General features: G+C 38.9%; 1 protein-coding gene across 2 annotated transcripts in view; it reads left to right on the top strand.

Moving 5' to 3' along the window:
• Positions 1 to 15,610, top strand: part of LOC115209875 (autophagy-related protein 2 homolog B) — a 197,429-nt gene that overhangs the window by 113,989 nt on the left and 67,830 nt on the right. For both annotated transcript variants that reach the window (XM_029778451.2, XM_036501567.1), the window contains exons 16-20: positions 3,023 to 3,195; positions 5,382 to 5,478; positions 9,516 to 9,717; positions 12,590 to 12,732; positions 15,302 to 15,450. In XM_029778451.2, the coding sequence (XP_029634311.1) occupies positions 3,023 to 3,195; positions 5,382 to 5,478; positions 9,516 to 9,717; positions 12,590 to 12,732; positions 15,302 to 15,450 (764 nt within the window). The remainder of the gene's footprint in view (positions 1 to 3,022; positions 3,196 to 5,381; positions 5,479 to 9,515; positions 9,718 to 12,589; positions 12,733 to 15,301; positions 15,451 to 15,610) is intronic.

The raw sequence follows: 15,610 nt of genomic DNA, 5'->3' as shown, positions 1-15,610 counted from the left end.
GAGAGAGAGAGTGAGAGAGAGAAGATACAAGGAGTTTATGTCAGGATGACTCAGACTAAAAGGTATGTATTCTGAGTGCCTGAATAGGTATGCTGCCAAAATTCTAGTTTGAACAGTAGTTGAAGTTATGGTTATGTGATGGTTTAGTTCAAACTGGCTAAAAGTGGCTTCCCCTTGATTCAGTAGGCATAGGTTAAAGTAGTGAGGAAAAGCAAACATTTAGGTAAGGCATAACAAGGGCATTTATTTCAGTCTAAATTTAGCTATATAATAAGTGGTAAAAAATAGTGGAAGTAGTCTCCAACAGCTGTTTCTAGGATATCTCAGCCATTGGAGCATCGTATCGAGTGAAGACTCTGTATGTAAGATTTCCATCATTGGAGATATATAGGTCAGACTATGGAAGAATGTTCCTCATCAGTGATATTTGTGGTTCATTATGCCCAGGAGGGTGGGAGGTTCTAATTAAATCCAGTTGAATTTTTTTTTTTTTAACTTGTTTCAGTCATTTGACTGCGGCCATGCTGGAGCACCGCCCTTAGTCGAGCAACTCGACCCCGGGACTTATTCTTTGTAAGCCCAGTACTTATTCTATCGGTCTCTTTTGCCGAACCGCTAAGTGACGGGGACGTAAACACACCAGCATCGGTTGTCAAGCAATGCTAGGGGGACAAACACAGACACACAAACACACACATACATATATATATATATATATATATATATATATATATATATATATATATATATATATATATATATATATATATATATATATATATATATATATACATATATACGACAGGCTTCTTTCAGTTTTCCGTCTACCAAATCCACTCACAAGGCTTTGGTTGGCCCGGGGCTATAGCAGAAGACACTTGCCCAAGATGCCACGCAGTGGGACTGAACCCGGAACCATGTGGTTGGTAAACAAGCTACTTACCACACAGCCACTCCTGTGCCTACGGATTGGATATTCTTTAGGTAAATCCATGATCAGAAAGAGTGGTTAAGTAGTACAGCAAGGTGAGGAGGGGAGAAAATTATTATGCAGTACTCCTTTTTGTGGGAATGAATAACTTTCAATATACTGAATGATATATATCTAATACAGATCTCCTACCTTTGTTTTTTGCTCTTACCAGAATGTACCTTTATTCCATACACAATGCTGGATCTGTTAGTATTCACTTTCATTTTCCCTTAATATGGAGTACTGCATAACAATTCTGAAGAATTGTTTCATATGATAGGATTTGGGTGATTTCAAGCCAGTTGTATGAAAATGGTTAAGTTTCTATCTAATTTGGTTTTGTATCACTGAAGTGTCCAATTATTATTTGCTCACCTATCAGAGGGAAGCCTGTATCCTATTACTTAATGGGAAATAGCAACCAGATCTCCATTAGCTGGCTCTCTACCACTTTAAAAATGGAAGGACATGTATAATGTAGTATTAGATATATTAGACACCCATAAATTTATTAACCATCTTACAAACAATAACTCTGAGCACCTTTTCAAACTCCACCCATCTAACACCCATGGACATATTTACAAAGTCAGAAAACAGCACAGCTCCCATGACTTTAGGAAACATTTTTTCATGCCGGCATCAGTTGTTAGTTGTCAGAGCACTGCATCCTTCAAAACTTCCGTGCTTCCTGAGATTCGCCAACACTACACCTGATTTTCTCCCCTCCATACACACGCAACCTTGTATCTGACTCATACATTATTTGCTTTCCAGACATTTGTACATAACTGCATATACTTTATACGGACTGTCTGACAAGTTGTGGTGCACCTGAGCACTGTATACAATAATTTCATTATTATTATGCTTGGAAAAGGTATGGTGGCCTAAAATGATAACATAGCAAGTTCCTCTACATTGAATCATTAATGCTTATATTGAGTCTTTGAGGAAGATTCTGTTCAATTTTTATATCTCATCAACCAGCTTTCGGCAATCTTCAATATTGTTAACTGCCATGTTTTAATTCTCTGAATGTTTGAGATTGTTGTTAATAAGATTATAATTATTTTGCTATTAACCTCCTTTCGTAAATGTGCCAGACACCTATTTGCTTGCTCTCCTGCTAGAAAGCAGACTGTAAGAATGAAATAAAAGTTTCTAGTTCTACTCCAGTCTAGCAACTATTACCAACAAATAAAAGAACTGGATATCAAAATGTGATGTTGACACAAGTATACATGTTTTTCTATTTCTTAAGGCAAGGCCAATAGTTGCAATATTTATAATCTTATCCATATTTTTAGGTTCTAGATCATATGACATCAGGCCCCCATAATAAGGTTCCACTGAAACAAATTAAAACATCAGAGGTCTTTGTGTATCTGCAGGAGCAAGTCTATTCAAGCAGTTTAATGAAGCTATTCAACAACAAAATTATATCTGTAACTATAAATATTAGAATTCACAGAATGATCTATAAATAGCTTATATATAGATTGTGTTGCTCTGTGGTAAGAAGCTTTCTTCCCAACCACATGGTTCTGGGTTCAGTCCCATTGCATGCATCTTGTACCTTCTATTATTGCCTTGGGTTAACCAAGGCCTTGTGAATAGATTTGGTAGACGCAAACTGAAAGAAGCTTGCCGTATATATATATATATATATATGTGTCTGTGTGTGTATATATATATATACACACACACACACACACGCATATGCATATGTGCGTGTGTGTGTGCATGTGTCTTTTTGTCCCCCACCACTGCTTGACAACTGGTGCTCATGTGTTCTCATGCCCATAACTTAACAGTTCGGCAAATGGGACTGACTATAAATATCAGGCTTAAAAAGGTAAGTGCTGAGGTTGATTTATTTTGCTAAAAAAAAATTCTCCAAGGCAGTGCTCCAGCATGGCCACAGTCTAATGACTGGAAAAGATAAAAAATAAAGAAAGACAAACAGACAGACACACACATACACACACAAACATAAATATAAAGTAGGAAATTAATCTTTGCTAGTGTTGACCGTTATTCTTGCAGATTCCCTATTCCTGACTTACGCAGTGAACCACAGGTAGATCGTTTACCTTGGTGGAAACGGAATTTACGCCAAGAGGTACTTGTGTTGAAGCTAAATGGTGCATCATTCCACACTATCTTAAATTCAAATGACAGCAGGAAAATATATGAATTGAAATGCCATTCTTTGAATGGTAAGTATTGTTAATGTCACTTTTAATCCATTGCTTTTAAATTTTCTTTTCTATACTTATTTGCCTTGTCACTATATTTGCTTAGATAGGATGATTTTAGACCTTTCCATATTGGATTGCTAGTTTCATTTTTCTGTAGCTAAATGCCTTTCCTACAAACAACCATTCAGCCTATTAACTTGACAGCTGTACACCTCACCTTCAATTGCCTTTGTCATGCAACATTAACCAGAAGTAACTATATCCTGATGAAAGCACATCTTTAACATAACTAATATCAGGAGTGGCTGTGTGGTAAGTAGCTTGCTAACCAACCACATGGTTCCGGGTTCAGTCCCACTGCATGGCATCTTGGGCAAGTGTCTTCTGCTATAGCCCCAGGCCAACCAATGCCTTGTGAGTGGATTTGGTAGACGGAAACTGAAAGAAGCCTGTCGTATATGTGTATGTGTGTGTGTCTGTGTGTCTGTGTTTGTCCCCCTAGCATTGCTTGACAACTGATGCTGGTGTGTTTACGTCCCCGTTACTTAGTGGTTCGGCAAAAAGAGACCGATAGAATAAGTACTGGGCTTACAAAGAATAAGTCCCGGGGTCGATTTGCTCGACTGCATGGCCGCAGTCAAATGACTGAAACAAGTAAAAGAGTAAAAGAGTAAAGAGTATATTACAATAACTGGTCCTTCTTTTCAAGGCCAGAAGATATTTCAGCACCTAACAGTTATTGATACTTTACCAAGCTTAAGAAAATCTCTCAATAGTGTATAGCTCTCACTCCTGGAACTGTGTTACCCCTACATGCAGACATCCTAAATTGCATTCCAAAAGGGGTCACTCAATTTATTGGCATAAAATCACTTACAAACTCACTCCTGCCTTTGGACCACAAGAGTACTGTCCCCACTCTCTGCCTTTTTTTACTGCCACTATAATAGCTTCCACTCCTCAAAGATGGCTGGGCTCATGCCCCCTCTACACATCCACTCCTATGTCACTGCTCTCTTTCATTTTTTCCATCTTCCTTGTTGTCTCTAAACCTGAAACCCAGCACGAATCACTCTGTCCAGCTATTTTTTCTCCATCCTTCTGATATTCCCTCTCTACTCATATTTTTCCTGCAAGAGTTGACTTTCAAATGTTCAAGAGGAACATTAATAACATCATTCCAGTCCACTCTGTAAAGTGGTTGGCATTTGGAAGAACAATCAGCTGTAAAAACCATGCCAAAACTGACCTCACCTGTGCTTGTGCCTTGTAAAAAGCACTTAGTCCAGTCTGATGGGTGGTTGGTGATAGGAAGGGTATCTAGCCATAAAAATCTTGCCAAAACAGACACGGAAGTCTGGTGCAGTCTTCTGCCTGACCAGCTCCTGTCAAAATGTACGACTCATGCCAGCAAGGAAGGTAGATGTTAAACGATGATGATAAATCTCACCAATCTTGGAGGGCTAGCAAAGGTCATGGCCGCTGCCCTTTCCTCTAAACTTGGCATTTAAAAAAAAGAATGAGTTTTCAAAATTGTAACAATGGTTCATAGGAATGTTTTTGCTAATAATGCTTGTTTAAGCAGCTTCATTATTTCTCCCTTTGGTAGAGTTTTAAAATTTAAGGGCAGTGGCACTCATTTAGGAAAATGCAATATGTATGATTTTGTCTTAGAAAATAGCTACCCTGTTCTGTTGATGTTTAACCCTTTAGTATTTAAACCGGCCATATCCGGCCAAAATACTTAATCTGCCTTACGTTCAAACTGACCAGATCCAGGCCCTCACACCTACCCTAAAATGTTATTCTACATTAAGTAATTACATCATCAAGATGGTGACGATATGAGATAATGCATGATTAATTCAAATCAATGTGAATCAATAAGCATTATGTTTGATAGAATAATCTGAACACTAAAGGGTTAAATAGTAAATATCAGAACTAAATATATTAATATATTAAAAATATGAGGAAAGTACTTGAGAAAAAGTATCAGTTATTAAAGGTCTTGGTTTTTTTTTTTCCATTCATTAACTTTTATTCTTGTTTGTAACTACTTCATTTCACTCTAGCTTGTGGTACATAGTTCTTTTGTTGGTACATCATACAGTGATTCTGTTTCAGAATGTCCTGAAAGTTTCTACAGAATTCTTTACAGAATGTATTTTATATTGTTTATTAATCATAATGATTTATTTTAGGAAGTCTTGAAGAAAGTCCAGAATCTGCTCCAGTCCACTTCATTACAGTTGAACCAGAAGATGAGTCTGCACATAGTTATGGATTCAATTGGCCCCGGTATTCACTTTACATTTATTTATGAACTTTTTGTATTTAATTTGTGGTAGATTACTACCAAAAATTCCAAACCCTTGTCATAGTTCATGTGGTGGTGGCAACAGTCTGGGATTGCCTCATTAAGCTATACTGTCCAATGAAAGAAACTTTTTCCTGCTCTGGCAGGAAGATCACCTCTGGTAATCAGGTAGGGTCATTCAAGGTGGACAGATTGATGTGAAACCCAAACTGGCAAACAGGGCTCTGGTTACCTGCATGGTTACCTGGTTACCTGCCTTGTTGGAAGAACTGTCAACCTAATCAACAGTAAGGTGCACAAGATGCTGAGCAGAGAAATCCGAAACAGATCAATGGCCAGGGTCAAACAATTCAGTCAGAGAAATACTGCGTTCATCAATAGATGTGGCCCACACTGATGATTATACTGAGCTTATTGAAAGACTAGTCATGACTATAGATCATTCCAGAAACTCATACTGCATTGATCATTGCACGGATTACCAAGGGTCATGACCAGAGGTGCCGATTCTGGCGCCTGCATTCGACAAGTCAGCTACAGAACCAAAATCAATATTTGCCAGATGCAAGCATCCTGTTAGAGTATCAACTTTCAATGTAAGGACTTTGAAATCTATGTCTCAAATATCAGGACTTGCTGCATCAGCTATCAATTCTATATTGATATCTTGTGTGTACAGGAACACACATCCAAAACACAACATCCTCATCATTGGCTGAGATATAAATGCACAATTAGGCCATGGCAATCCCCATCATAAGTACTCATTCCATCAAACCTTAAACCGAAATGGTGAACACTTAGCGCACTTCTTGCTAGAAAACAAACTTCAATGCCTGAACACTTATTTTCAGAAGAGACCAAGAAAGAAATGGACCCATATTTCCCTAAACGGATTCAAAGCTCAGCTAGACTATCTTATCAACAAAAAGTGGATTAACAGCTGCCACAAGTGTGAAGCATACATCTAAGTGGTAACATCTAAGCTTCAGGTAAGCCTCCGAGCAAACAAGATAAAGGGAACCTCAGGACTCCCCTACAACTGAGCTATTCTGACATGCATTACAAGATGCAAATGAAGATCACACACCAAACACAATATATCTCAACCTTTGTCCAAGCTCATTAGGAAGCTGCTGAAAAATGCATTCCTTTGAGATCAAAAGTGAAATGAAGAGCTCCCTGGGAAAGTGACACAGTGCTTGCAAAAAGAATTAACATAAAGCAAATGACCAAACAGCACAACAGGAACCCTATGAGAAGAAACTCAAATAGAAAAATGAAGGCACAGAAGGAACTGAATGTATTATATCAGACAGAAGAGCAAAAATGCATTCAAAGCCAATGGAGGCGCAATGGCCCAGTGGTTAGGGCAGCGGACTCGCGGTCGTAGGATCGCGGTTTCGATTCCCAGACCGGGCGTTGTGAGTGTTTATTGAGCGAAAACACCTAAAGCTCCACGAGGCTCCGGCAGGGGATGGTGGTGATCCCTGCTGTACTCTTTCACCACAACTTTCTCTCACTCTTACTTCCTGTTTCTGTTGTACCTGTATTTCAAAGGGCCGGCCTTGTCACTCTCTGTGTCACGTTGAATATCCCCGAGAACTACGTTAAGGGTACACGTGTCTGTGGAGTGCTCAGCCACTTACACGTTAATTTCACGAGCAGGCTGTTCCGTTGATCGGATCAACCGGAACCCTCGTCGTCGTAACCAACGGAGTGCTTCCACATAAAAACACCCGAGCGAAAGTGCAGTCACAAGATGGAGGTACTGACTTCTTCGATGTTTGTGCAGGAGTACTGCAGGGTGACACACTAGCTCCTTACTTGTTCATCCTGTGTCTTGATTATGTATTGCGTACCTCAATAGATTAACACAATGATTTGGGTTTCAATTTACAGAAGTCTAGAAGCAGAAGATATCTGGTCAGCTACTATGATGACATAGTGCCCTTCACAGACAATACAAAAGATGCTGAACATTTACTCCATCTCCTGGAAAATGTTGCTGCTAATATAGGACTATATGTGAATGAAAAGAAGACAATTCATTACCCTGAACGCAACAAATAAAATCAGAACCATCAAACAGAGGCCCTTGAGAAATGTCAACAAGTTTACTTACCTAGGTAGCAATATCATGTCTCCTGGAAAAGATATTAAATCTCAGGTTGCTAAGGCTCTAGTAGCTATAGACAATCTTACAGTGAAGGGTGCATAGCTCAGTGGTTAGAGCACCAGTCTCGCATTCATGAGGTTGATTCCTGGACTGGGTTGTGTGTTGTGTTCTTGATCAAGACACTTTATTTCATGTTACTCCAGTTTACTCAGCTGTAGAAATGGTGCCTTTACCTTGGCTAACATCGGTGGCAAGGAAGTCAACCCTGCCAGATAAATTGAAGAGACAGTTCTTCAGAGCAGTTTTTGAATCTGTGCTTGTATATGAACCTCCAACTTGGACTCTCACCAAGAGACTCAGGTGCATGCTGGATGGTGCCTACACCAGAATGTTACGTGCAGTGCTCAACATCTCTTGGAGGGAGCGCCCAACAAAACAATGGTTATACAGGAATGTACCAACTCTCTCATCAACTGTCCAACAGCGGAGGTTCAGGTTTGCTGGCCACTGCTGGAGAAGTAAAGAAGAACTTGTGAGTAATGTGTTGCTGTGGACACCACATCATGGTACCACAGTGGCTGGAAGACCATGGAAGACGTACGTACAAAAGCTTGCACATGTTGGATGTTGAAAATACTAATGGAGGATCGGTAGGGATGGTGAGAGGTAGTCAGGCTGGCCCGGGCAATCAGCCTGTCTGGATGATGCCTTGATAAAAAAAATGTATTTAATACTAGTGAAATAGATGTTAAATAGACTAATGGCGAAGCCTTTCGAAGGCTGCTCAACTGATTCTGTCATCTTAATAAAATAAATACAGGACGTTAGATCATATTGTATAACAGAATGGTCACAGCTGCAATGCTGTTGGTTGTGTCTTGTTTCATCTGAGTGTAAACTGTAAAGGGTAAAGATCCTCTTTGGTTATGAATGACCATGGGATTGCACTTAGTTCCCCTTCTAGGCACAAGTCTGGGCAAGATTGTTTATGGAAGAGTATTAGTCACCCATGCATACCAGCCTCACCTCTCCATGCCACCGATGTTAGCCAAAGTAAAGGTACCAGTGACGTTGTAACTCATTTCTATAGCTGAGTAAACTGGAGTAACATGAAATAAAGTGTCTTGATCAAGAACACAACACACAGCCCAGTCCAGGAATCAACCTCATGATTGCGAGACTGGTGCTCTAACCACTGAGCTATGCACCCTTCACTGTAAGATGGATATCTGAAAATGGGTATTAAATCAGTTTATTGATAAGTTGTAGCAATAACTCTTTCCATTATCTTCATTGCAGTTGTTTTTTTTCTTTAGTTATGTTTATTTTTTAGTGCCAGTGGCATGTAAAAAGCACCACCCAACCGTGGCCATAGCCAGCTTCGTCTGGTCCCCGTGCCAGTGGCACGTAAAAAGGGAAAATTCAATCGTGGCCGTTTGCCAGCCTCGTCTGGCACCTGTGCCGGTGGCATGTAAAAAGCAACCACTACACTCACAGAGTGGTTGGCATTAGGAAGGGCATCCATCTGTAGAAACACTGCCAGATCAGACTGGGCTTGGTGCAGCCTTTTGGCTTCCCAGACCCCAGTTGAACCGTCCAACCCATGCCAGCATGGAAAGCGGACGTTAAACGATGATGATGATGATGATTTCATGTTTCCAATTGTTGTTTGAGCAGTGTGTTGAACTTTAGAAAACTAGACCAAGCCTGTAAAATTGCTTTGCTGTAAAAGAATCCTTAGCTATAAAAACAGTGTCATTAGACATAATTATCTATTTCAGGTGAGAAATACAAGTAGGCCCACTGATAGGACGGTTGTCTGTTTCTGTAACTAATGTCTTATGTAATGTAAAACTGTTATTCATTTATTTAATTGTTTGTTTATTCATTTTTTCTCAGAATGGTTATCACCCAGACACAAGAACTTAACTCACTTTTAGAAGAAGAAAACAACGAGTCAGATGAAAGCACAAACTTTGACTCTTTAAATGGAGCTTGTCAGTTTAAGAAGCCGGAACCATCACCATTCTCTACAAAGAAGTTCATGTATCATAAAGAGGAAGTTTCTGACAAAAGTGAAGTGAAAAATGTCAGTGAAGAGGTAGAAATAAGCTTTTTTTTTTTCACTTTGGTTATTTTTCTGGAACATTTCAGGAGAAGAGAATGTACTGTTTAGATGAGATTAGGTGGCTGCACTGTTGGTCACCTGATTACAATGAGCAACATGATTTTTGTCCTTGGGTAGCAACTGATATTTCCTATTTGCTTACCCCTGGACAGTGTAAAAAATGGTCCTAATATTTTTTTCAAACTTTGCTTTTCTTACATTTATTCAAATCCTAAAGAACCCCTCTCAACAGCTTGTTATGATGCTCATGATCAGAGAAGCACATATAGCCAGCATCTAAGAGACATACTTAAGTGGTTAAGGTCAAGCAACTTAGAAGCAAATCTATGGCCTCAGTAACTCAGTTCTGAATTTGTCTGCAACGTAATGGAAAATGAGCCAGTTTCAAAGCATTGATGTCCTGGTCACAAAAGCAAAGTTTGAAGGGGAATAATTGTCATTTCTTTTGATCCCTAGATAGAAGCAAATAGGAAAGGAACACTTATTGATCAAAGACAAAAAGAAATTAAGATGTTGTTACACAGTGCAGGCACGACTGTGTGGCAAGAAGCATGTTTCCTAACCACAGGGTTCCAGGTCCAGTCCCTCTGTGTAGCACCTTGGGCAAGTGTCTTCGACTCTAGCCTCAGGCCAACCAAGGCTTTGTGAGTGGATTTGGTAGATGGAAACTGAAAGAAGCCCGTCATATATGTGTGTGTGTGTGTGTGTGTGATTGTCTCCCATCATCGCTTGACAACTGGTGTTGGTGTGTTTACATCCTTAACAATTTGCAACTTAGTGGTTCGGCTAAAGAGACTGATAGAATTTCTATAGCTGAGTAAACTGGAGTAACATGGAATAAAGTGTCTTGGTCAAGAACACAACACACAGCCCAGTCCAGGAATCAACCTCATGATTGCGAGACTGGTGCTCTAACCACTGAGCTATGCACCCTTCACTGTAAGATGGATATCTGAAAATGGGTATTAAATCAGTTTATGAAAGAAGCCCGTCATATATGTGTGTGTGTGTTTGTCTCCCAACATCGCTTGACAACTGGTGTTGGTGTGTTTACATCCTTAACAATTTGCAACTTAGTGGTTTGGCTAAAGAGACTGATAGACTTAAAAAATAAGTCCTGGAGTCGATTTGTTCAACTAAAAAACTCTTCAAGGCAGTGCTCCAGCATGGCCGCAGTCAAATGACAGAAACAAATAAGAGAAAGTGTTAATCATTCAAGTCTTTCCTACTAAGCACTTCTCTCCTTAGACAATGTACACAACATTATTCCCTTTAATTTACTTCACTGACTGTGCTTTCTAATCTTTCTTCATGGTTGAATGGTTAGTTGGTGGACTGAGCACTAACCTTAAATATAATTGTTTCAGCAAAAGCCATCCTAATATACTAATTTTGAAAATACATATAAAATAGTTTTTAAAAAAATCAACAAATTTTATAATTAATTTCATTTTAACTCTTTTGCATTTAAACCAGCTATAGCTGACTCAAATATTCTACCTGTTTTAACCCTTTCATTACTCTATTTATTTTGAGATGCTCTGTGTTTCTTTCAATTATGTTAAATATAACAAAGAATTTAGTAAAATAACTTAGTTATCATTCAGCTAGTGTTAGGAACATAAATTGTGACTAAGGTTTGGTGGAAGATTTTAATTCAAAACTCATAAAAACAAGACATTTGTACTACAGATCCACAGCCGGTTTCAGCCAGGTTGGTAACGAAAGGGTTAAGTTCAAACTGGCCAGATCCAGCCTCTCATGTGTATTCTACAGTATCATTCTAGAAATATACAATCACATCATTGAAATCTGGATGCTACGAGATAATGCATGATGAATTTATAGTGATGTGAATAAATAAGCATTTCATTTGACAGAATAATCTGAAAGCTAAAGGGTAAATTTTTTTGTTATGAAGTTGTAAAGAACTATATTTGTTGAATAACTTAGTACTGTAATATCAACCAAAACTGTCTTTCACTGGCCTCTAAGCCATACCGGGACATTCAAACAAACAATATTGTGTTACTTTAGGAGGCGCAATGGCCCAGTGGTTAGGGCAGCGGACTCGCGGTCGTAGGATCGTGGTTTCGATTCCCAGACCGGGCGTTGTGAGTGTTTATTGAGCAAAAACACCTAAAAGCTCCACGAGGCTCCGGCAGGGGATGGTGGTGATCCCTGCTGTACTCTTTCATCACAACTTTCTCTCACCCTTACTTCTTGTTTCTGTTATACCTGTATTTCAAGGGGCCGGCCTTGTCACTCTCTTGTGTCACGCTGAATATCCCCGAGAACTACGTTAAGGGTACACGTGTCTGTGGAGTGCTCAGCCACTTACACGTTAATTTCACGAGCATGCTGTTCCGTTGATCGGATCAACCGGAACCCTCGTCGTCGTAACCGACAGAGTGCTTCCATTGTGTTACTTTTAAACTTTTAAGTTTCACATTTTGGAAGGAATCGGTGTCAGATGATCATTGAATGCCTCAGAATTTACTTAGATTTAACTTAGATATTTACACTCATTTACATTGGCATACACTTACCAACACCCATACATAAAGATAGGGTGATATATCTATATATCTAGCTGTCTGACTGTTCAGACAGTTAAAGAAACAGAGACAGAAACAGACCTACTTGCTTGTCTTTCAGGGAAGAAGAGTTCTAGTATTCCATTAAATAAATTATATGAAATTCTCATTATGAGTTATGTCAATCTATTTTTCTGTCCCTGAAATTCTGAGCTTTATCACCCATGTCATTATGTTATACTATCTGTTGTTTTTCAAAGATCTGTTATGTTGTATTTGAAATGATTCGTTTTCATTTTACCCTGTAGCTTATATTACCTGGTGACAAGGAAGAATTAAAAGAATTCCAAGATAAAACATCTGCAAATTCTTGCTTACTCTTTGAAATAACTGTTCCCAGTGGAAATGTCACTTTCCCAGATAAGCAGTTTTATGAACTTTTATATAACAGGTTGGTATTTTTCATTCCAAATTTTCACTCGTATGTATATAATAATTTCTTTCTACTTTTAGCTAAATACATACATACATATATATATATACATACATAAGGCGCAGGAGTGGCTGTGTGGTAAGTAGCTTGTTTACCAACCACATGGTTCTGGGTTCAGTCCCACTGCGTGGCACCTTTGGCAAGTGTCTTCTACTATAGCCTCGGGCCGACCAAAGCCTTGTGAGTGGATTTGGTAGACGGAAACTGAAAGAAGCCCGTCGTATATATATATATATATATATATATATATATATGCTTGTGTGTGTTTGTGTGTCTGTGTTTGCCTCCCTAGCATTGCTTGACAACCGATGCTGGTGTGTTTATGTCCCCGTTACTTAGCAGTTCAGCAAAAGAGACCGATAGAATAAGTACTGGGCTTACAAAAGAATAAGTCCTGGGTCGAGTTGCTCGATTAAAGGCGGTGCTCCAGCATGGCCTCAGTCAAATGACTGAAACAAGTAAAAGAGAGATACATATATGTATGTGTGTGTGTTAGTTTGTTTGTATGCATGTATGTCCTCAGCTCAAACAACAAAATCAGTACAAAGACTGCCTAAAAGGCAATCTAAAAGAACTGCAGATCAATGTAAAATAGTGAGAAGAACTAGCTTTGGAAAGGGCTGAGTGGAGGAAGCATTTAGAGAAGGTTTCAAAATCTTTGAAGTGGTTCACCCTGAGCATGAAGGCTTAAAGCATTGACTTCAGAGTGGCTTTAATTGGAAGCTCAAGGAAAACATAAAATGCTGGTGTTGTGAGACACAGTGGCTGTGTACTCCTTTCCAAGGCTGCGTATGTCAACCATCTGAAGTCCCATGAAAGATCAACTGTACGCAGTGTCTTTCTTCTTGACCAGGTGATTCGACATGTGTAGTGATTGAAAGGGCTTGCAAGTCAGTTCATGCCTGAATAGACTTATGGTAGTTCATTAAGATCATATTTCACAGAGTGATCCAAAGAATCCATTGGAAGTTATGACTTTTGTTTGTCACTTCTGCTTCAAAATCATGCAGATTTGCAACTGAAAGGTCATGGATGAAATGCCACTAACAATGGGGAAGCTCAGAGAGATGGCAATCATCTGTCAAGCCTATGCATGTCCTCAGCAATCACAGCCCATGTTTCACTGCCATGTACCATGGCTGCTCACACACAGGCACCATACAATCTGCCTTTCACTCTGAGGGAGAGGCCCTTAGTTACCAAAAAAAAAGGTAGAAGCTCTCTGAACTTTGCCCAGCCTATTCTTGTTCTAGCAGCTACACTCTTGGAGCATCAACCTCTGCTTCTGACTCGGTCACCTAGATAACAGAAGCTATCAACTACTTCTGGGTATCCTCCCCCACTGTATTTAATGGAGTCTATTTTCTCTACATTTCTTGTGCTTATTGCACCTACACATCTCTCAAGCACAAAAACTATCTTCCCAGTTAACCTTCCTTTAATATTGCTGCACCTCTTATGTATCCAAAGCTTACACCAGGTACATCTTATGGAGTTTCTACTTATGCATTTTCTACATATTAAGCAGGGTCATCTACTGGAAAGAATATATATATACATCTATATATAGATATCCCTATACTTAGCTTTTGTGGACTTGGAGAAAGCCTTTGACAAGGTCCCCCAGTCCCTTATCTGGTGAGCGATGCGGAACCTGGGGATTGACGAATGGTTAATAAGGGCTGTACAGGTCCTGTACAGAGAGGCTGTTAGTAAGGTTAGGATTGGCAATGAGTATAATGAAGAATTCCAGGTAGAAGTAGGGTTCCACCAAGGATCAGCCCTTTTATTCATCATAGTCCTCCAGGCAATAACAGAGAAATTCAAGACAGGTTGAAGAGAATTGTGTGTGTACTCAATATTAAGTGCCACGAAAATGAAATTAAATCTGTGATATAGTTTTAATTACAAGTTATTTGTATTCAATTTTATTTACATTATTAATACCCCATAAAAAAAGTATGAACTTACAACTTATATTTTCTCACCAGTAAAGTCAGTAGACTTAAACAGTGTTTAAAGGATTACCGGGATTGTGTTAGATATTTAAAATATTGTTTGGTTTGTTGATAATAAGACAGTACAATCTTTCTAGAGCTGACTATCTAGTTACATAGTGAGGATTACGTTCAAGGAAGTATATGGGTGAAGGTGAGGATATATTCCAGATGTGATGAGCATATTTGTACTTTAAATAAGGTTGACTGAAACATATTTCTAAAAGATTTTATAAACACCAATTTGAGGAAAAGCGCATTAGATGCTTTGATAGTATTTCAGTGGAGAAAATAAATATGAATAATGATATTTTGTGCATGTACGTGTGTGTGTGTGTGTGTGTGTATACACACATGCTCATATACACACATGAAATGACAATCAGAGAGTGAGAGAATATATATGTATTTATTCATAGAAAGAAGAGAGAGAGAAAGAAGTGCTAAATTCTCATTCTCTTTGTATGTTTGTGTATACAATGTCTAAATGATGTTTCAATTTTCCATGTTTCTGTTTTTGTATTTTGCAGAATCAGTAATGACTTGTTGTTATGGGAACCAACAGCACCATTTCCTCTTTCCACCCAAGAGCAAAGTTTATTGCCAGGTCAAACTCTAGACAACACTTTCAGAGTGCAGTACCTTCATCCTGACTATATGTCAGAACCACGCAGCAGTAGTAAGTCTATATTATTTCAATGAATGCCCTGATTAAATAGCAGACCTCTAATAGAAGGCTAAGTAGCAGGGACAATCTTCTCTTTATAGTCATAGGTTATCTCAGGCTACAGTATCCAATGTGCACCTTATTTTTGTTTATAAATACAATATAGTGTGTT

The sequence above is a fragment of the Octopus sinensis genome, linkage group LG3 (genome assembly GCF_006345805.1).
Source record: "Octopus sinensis linkage group LG3, ASM634580v1, whole genome shotgun sequence".
In the NCBI taxonomy this organism is placed as follows: Eukaryota; Metazoa; Mollusca; class Cephalopoda; order Octopoda; family Octopodidae; genus Octopus; species Octopus sinensis.
The sequence above is the reverse complement of the archived record's forward strand: the minus strand, read 5'-3'. Positions and strand labels throughout refer to the sequence as shown.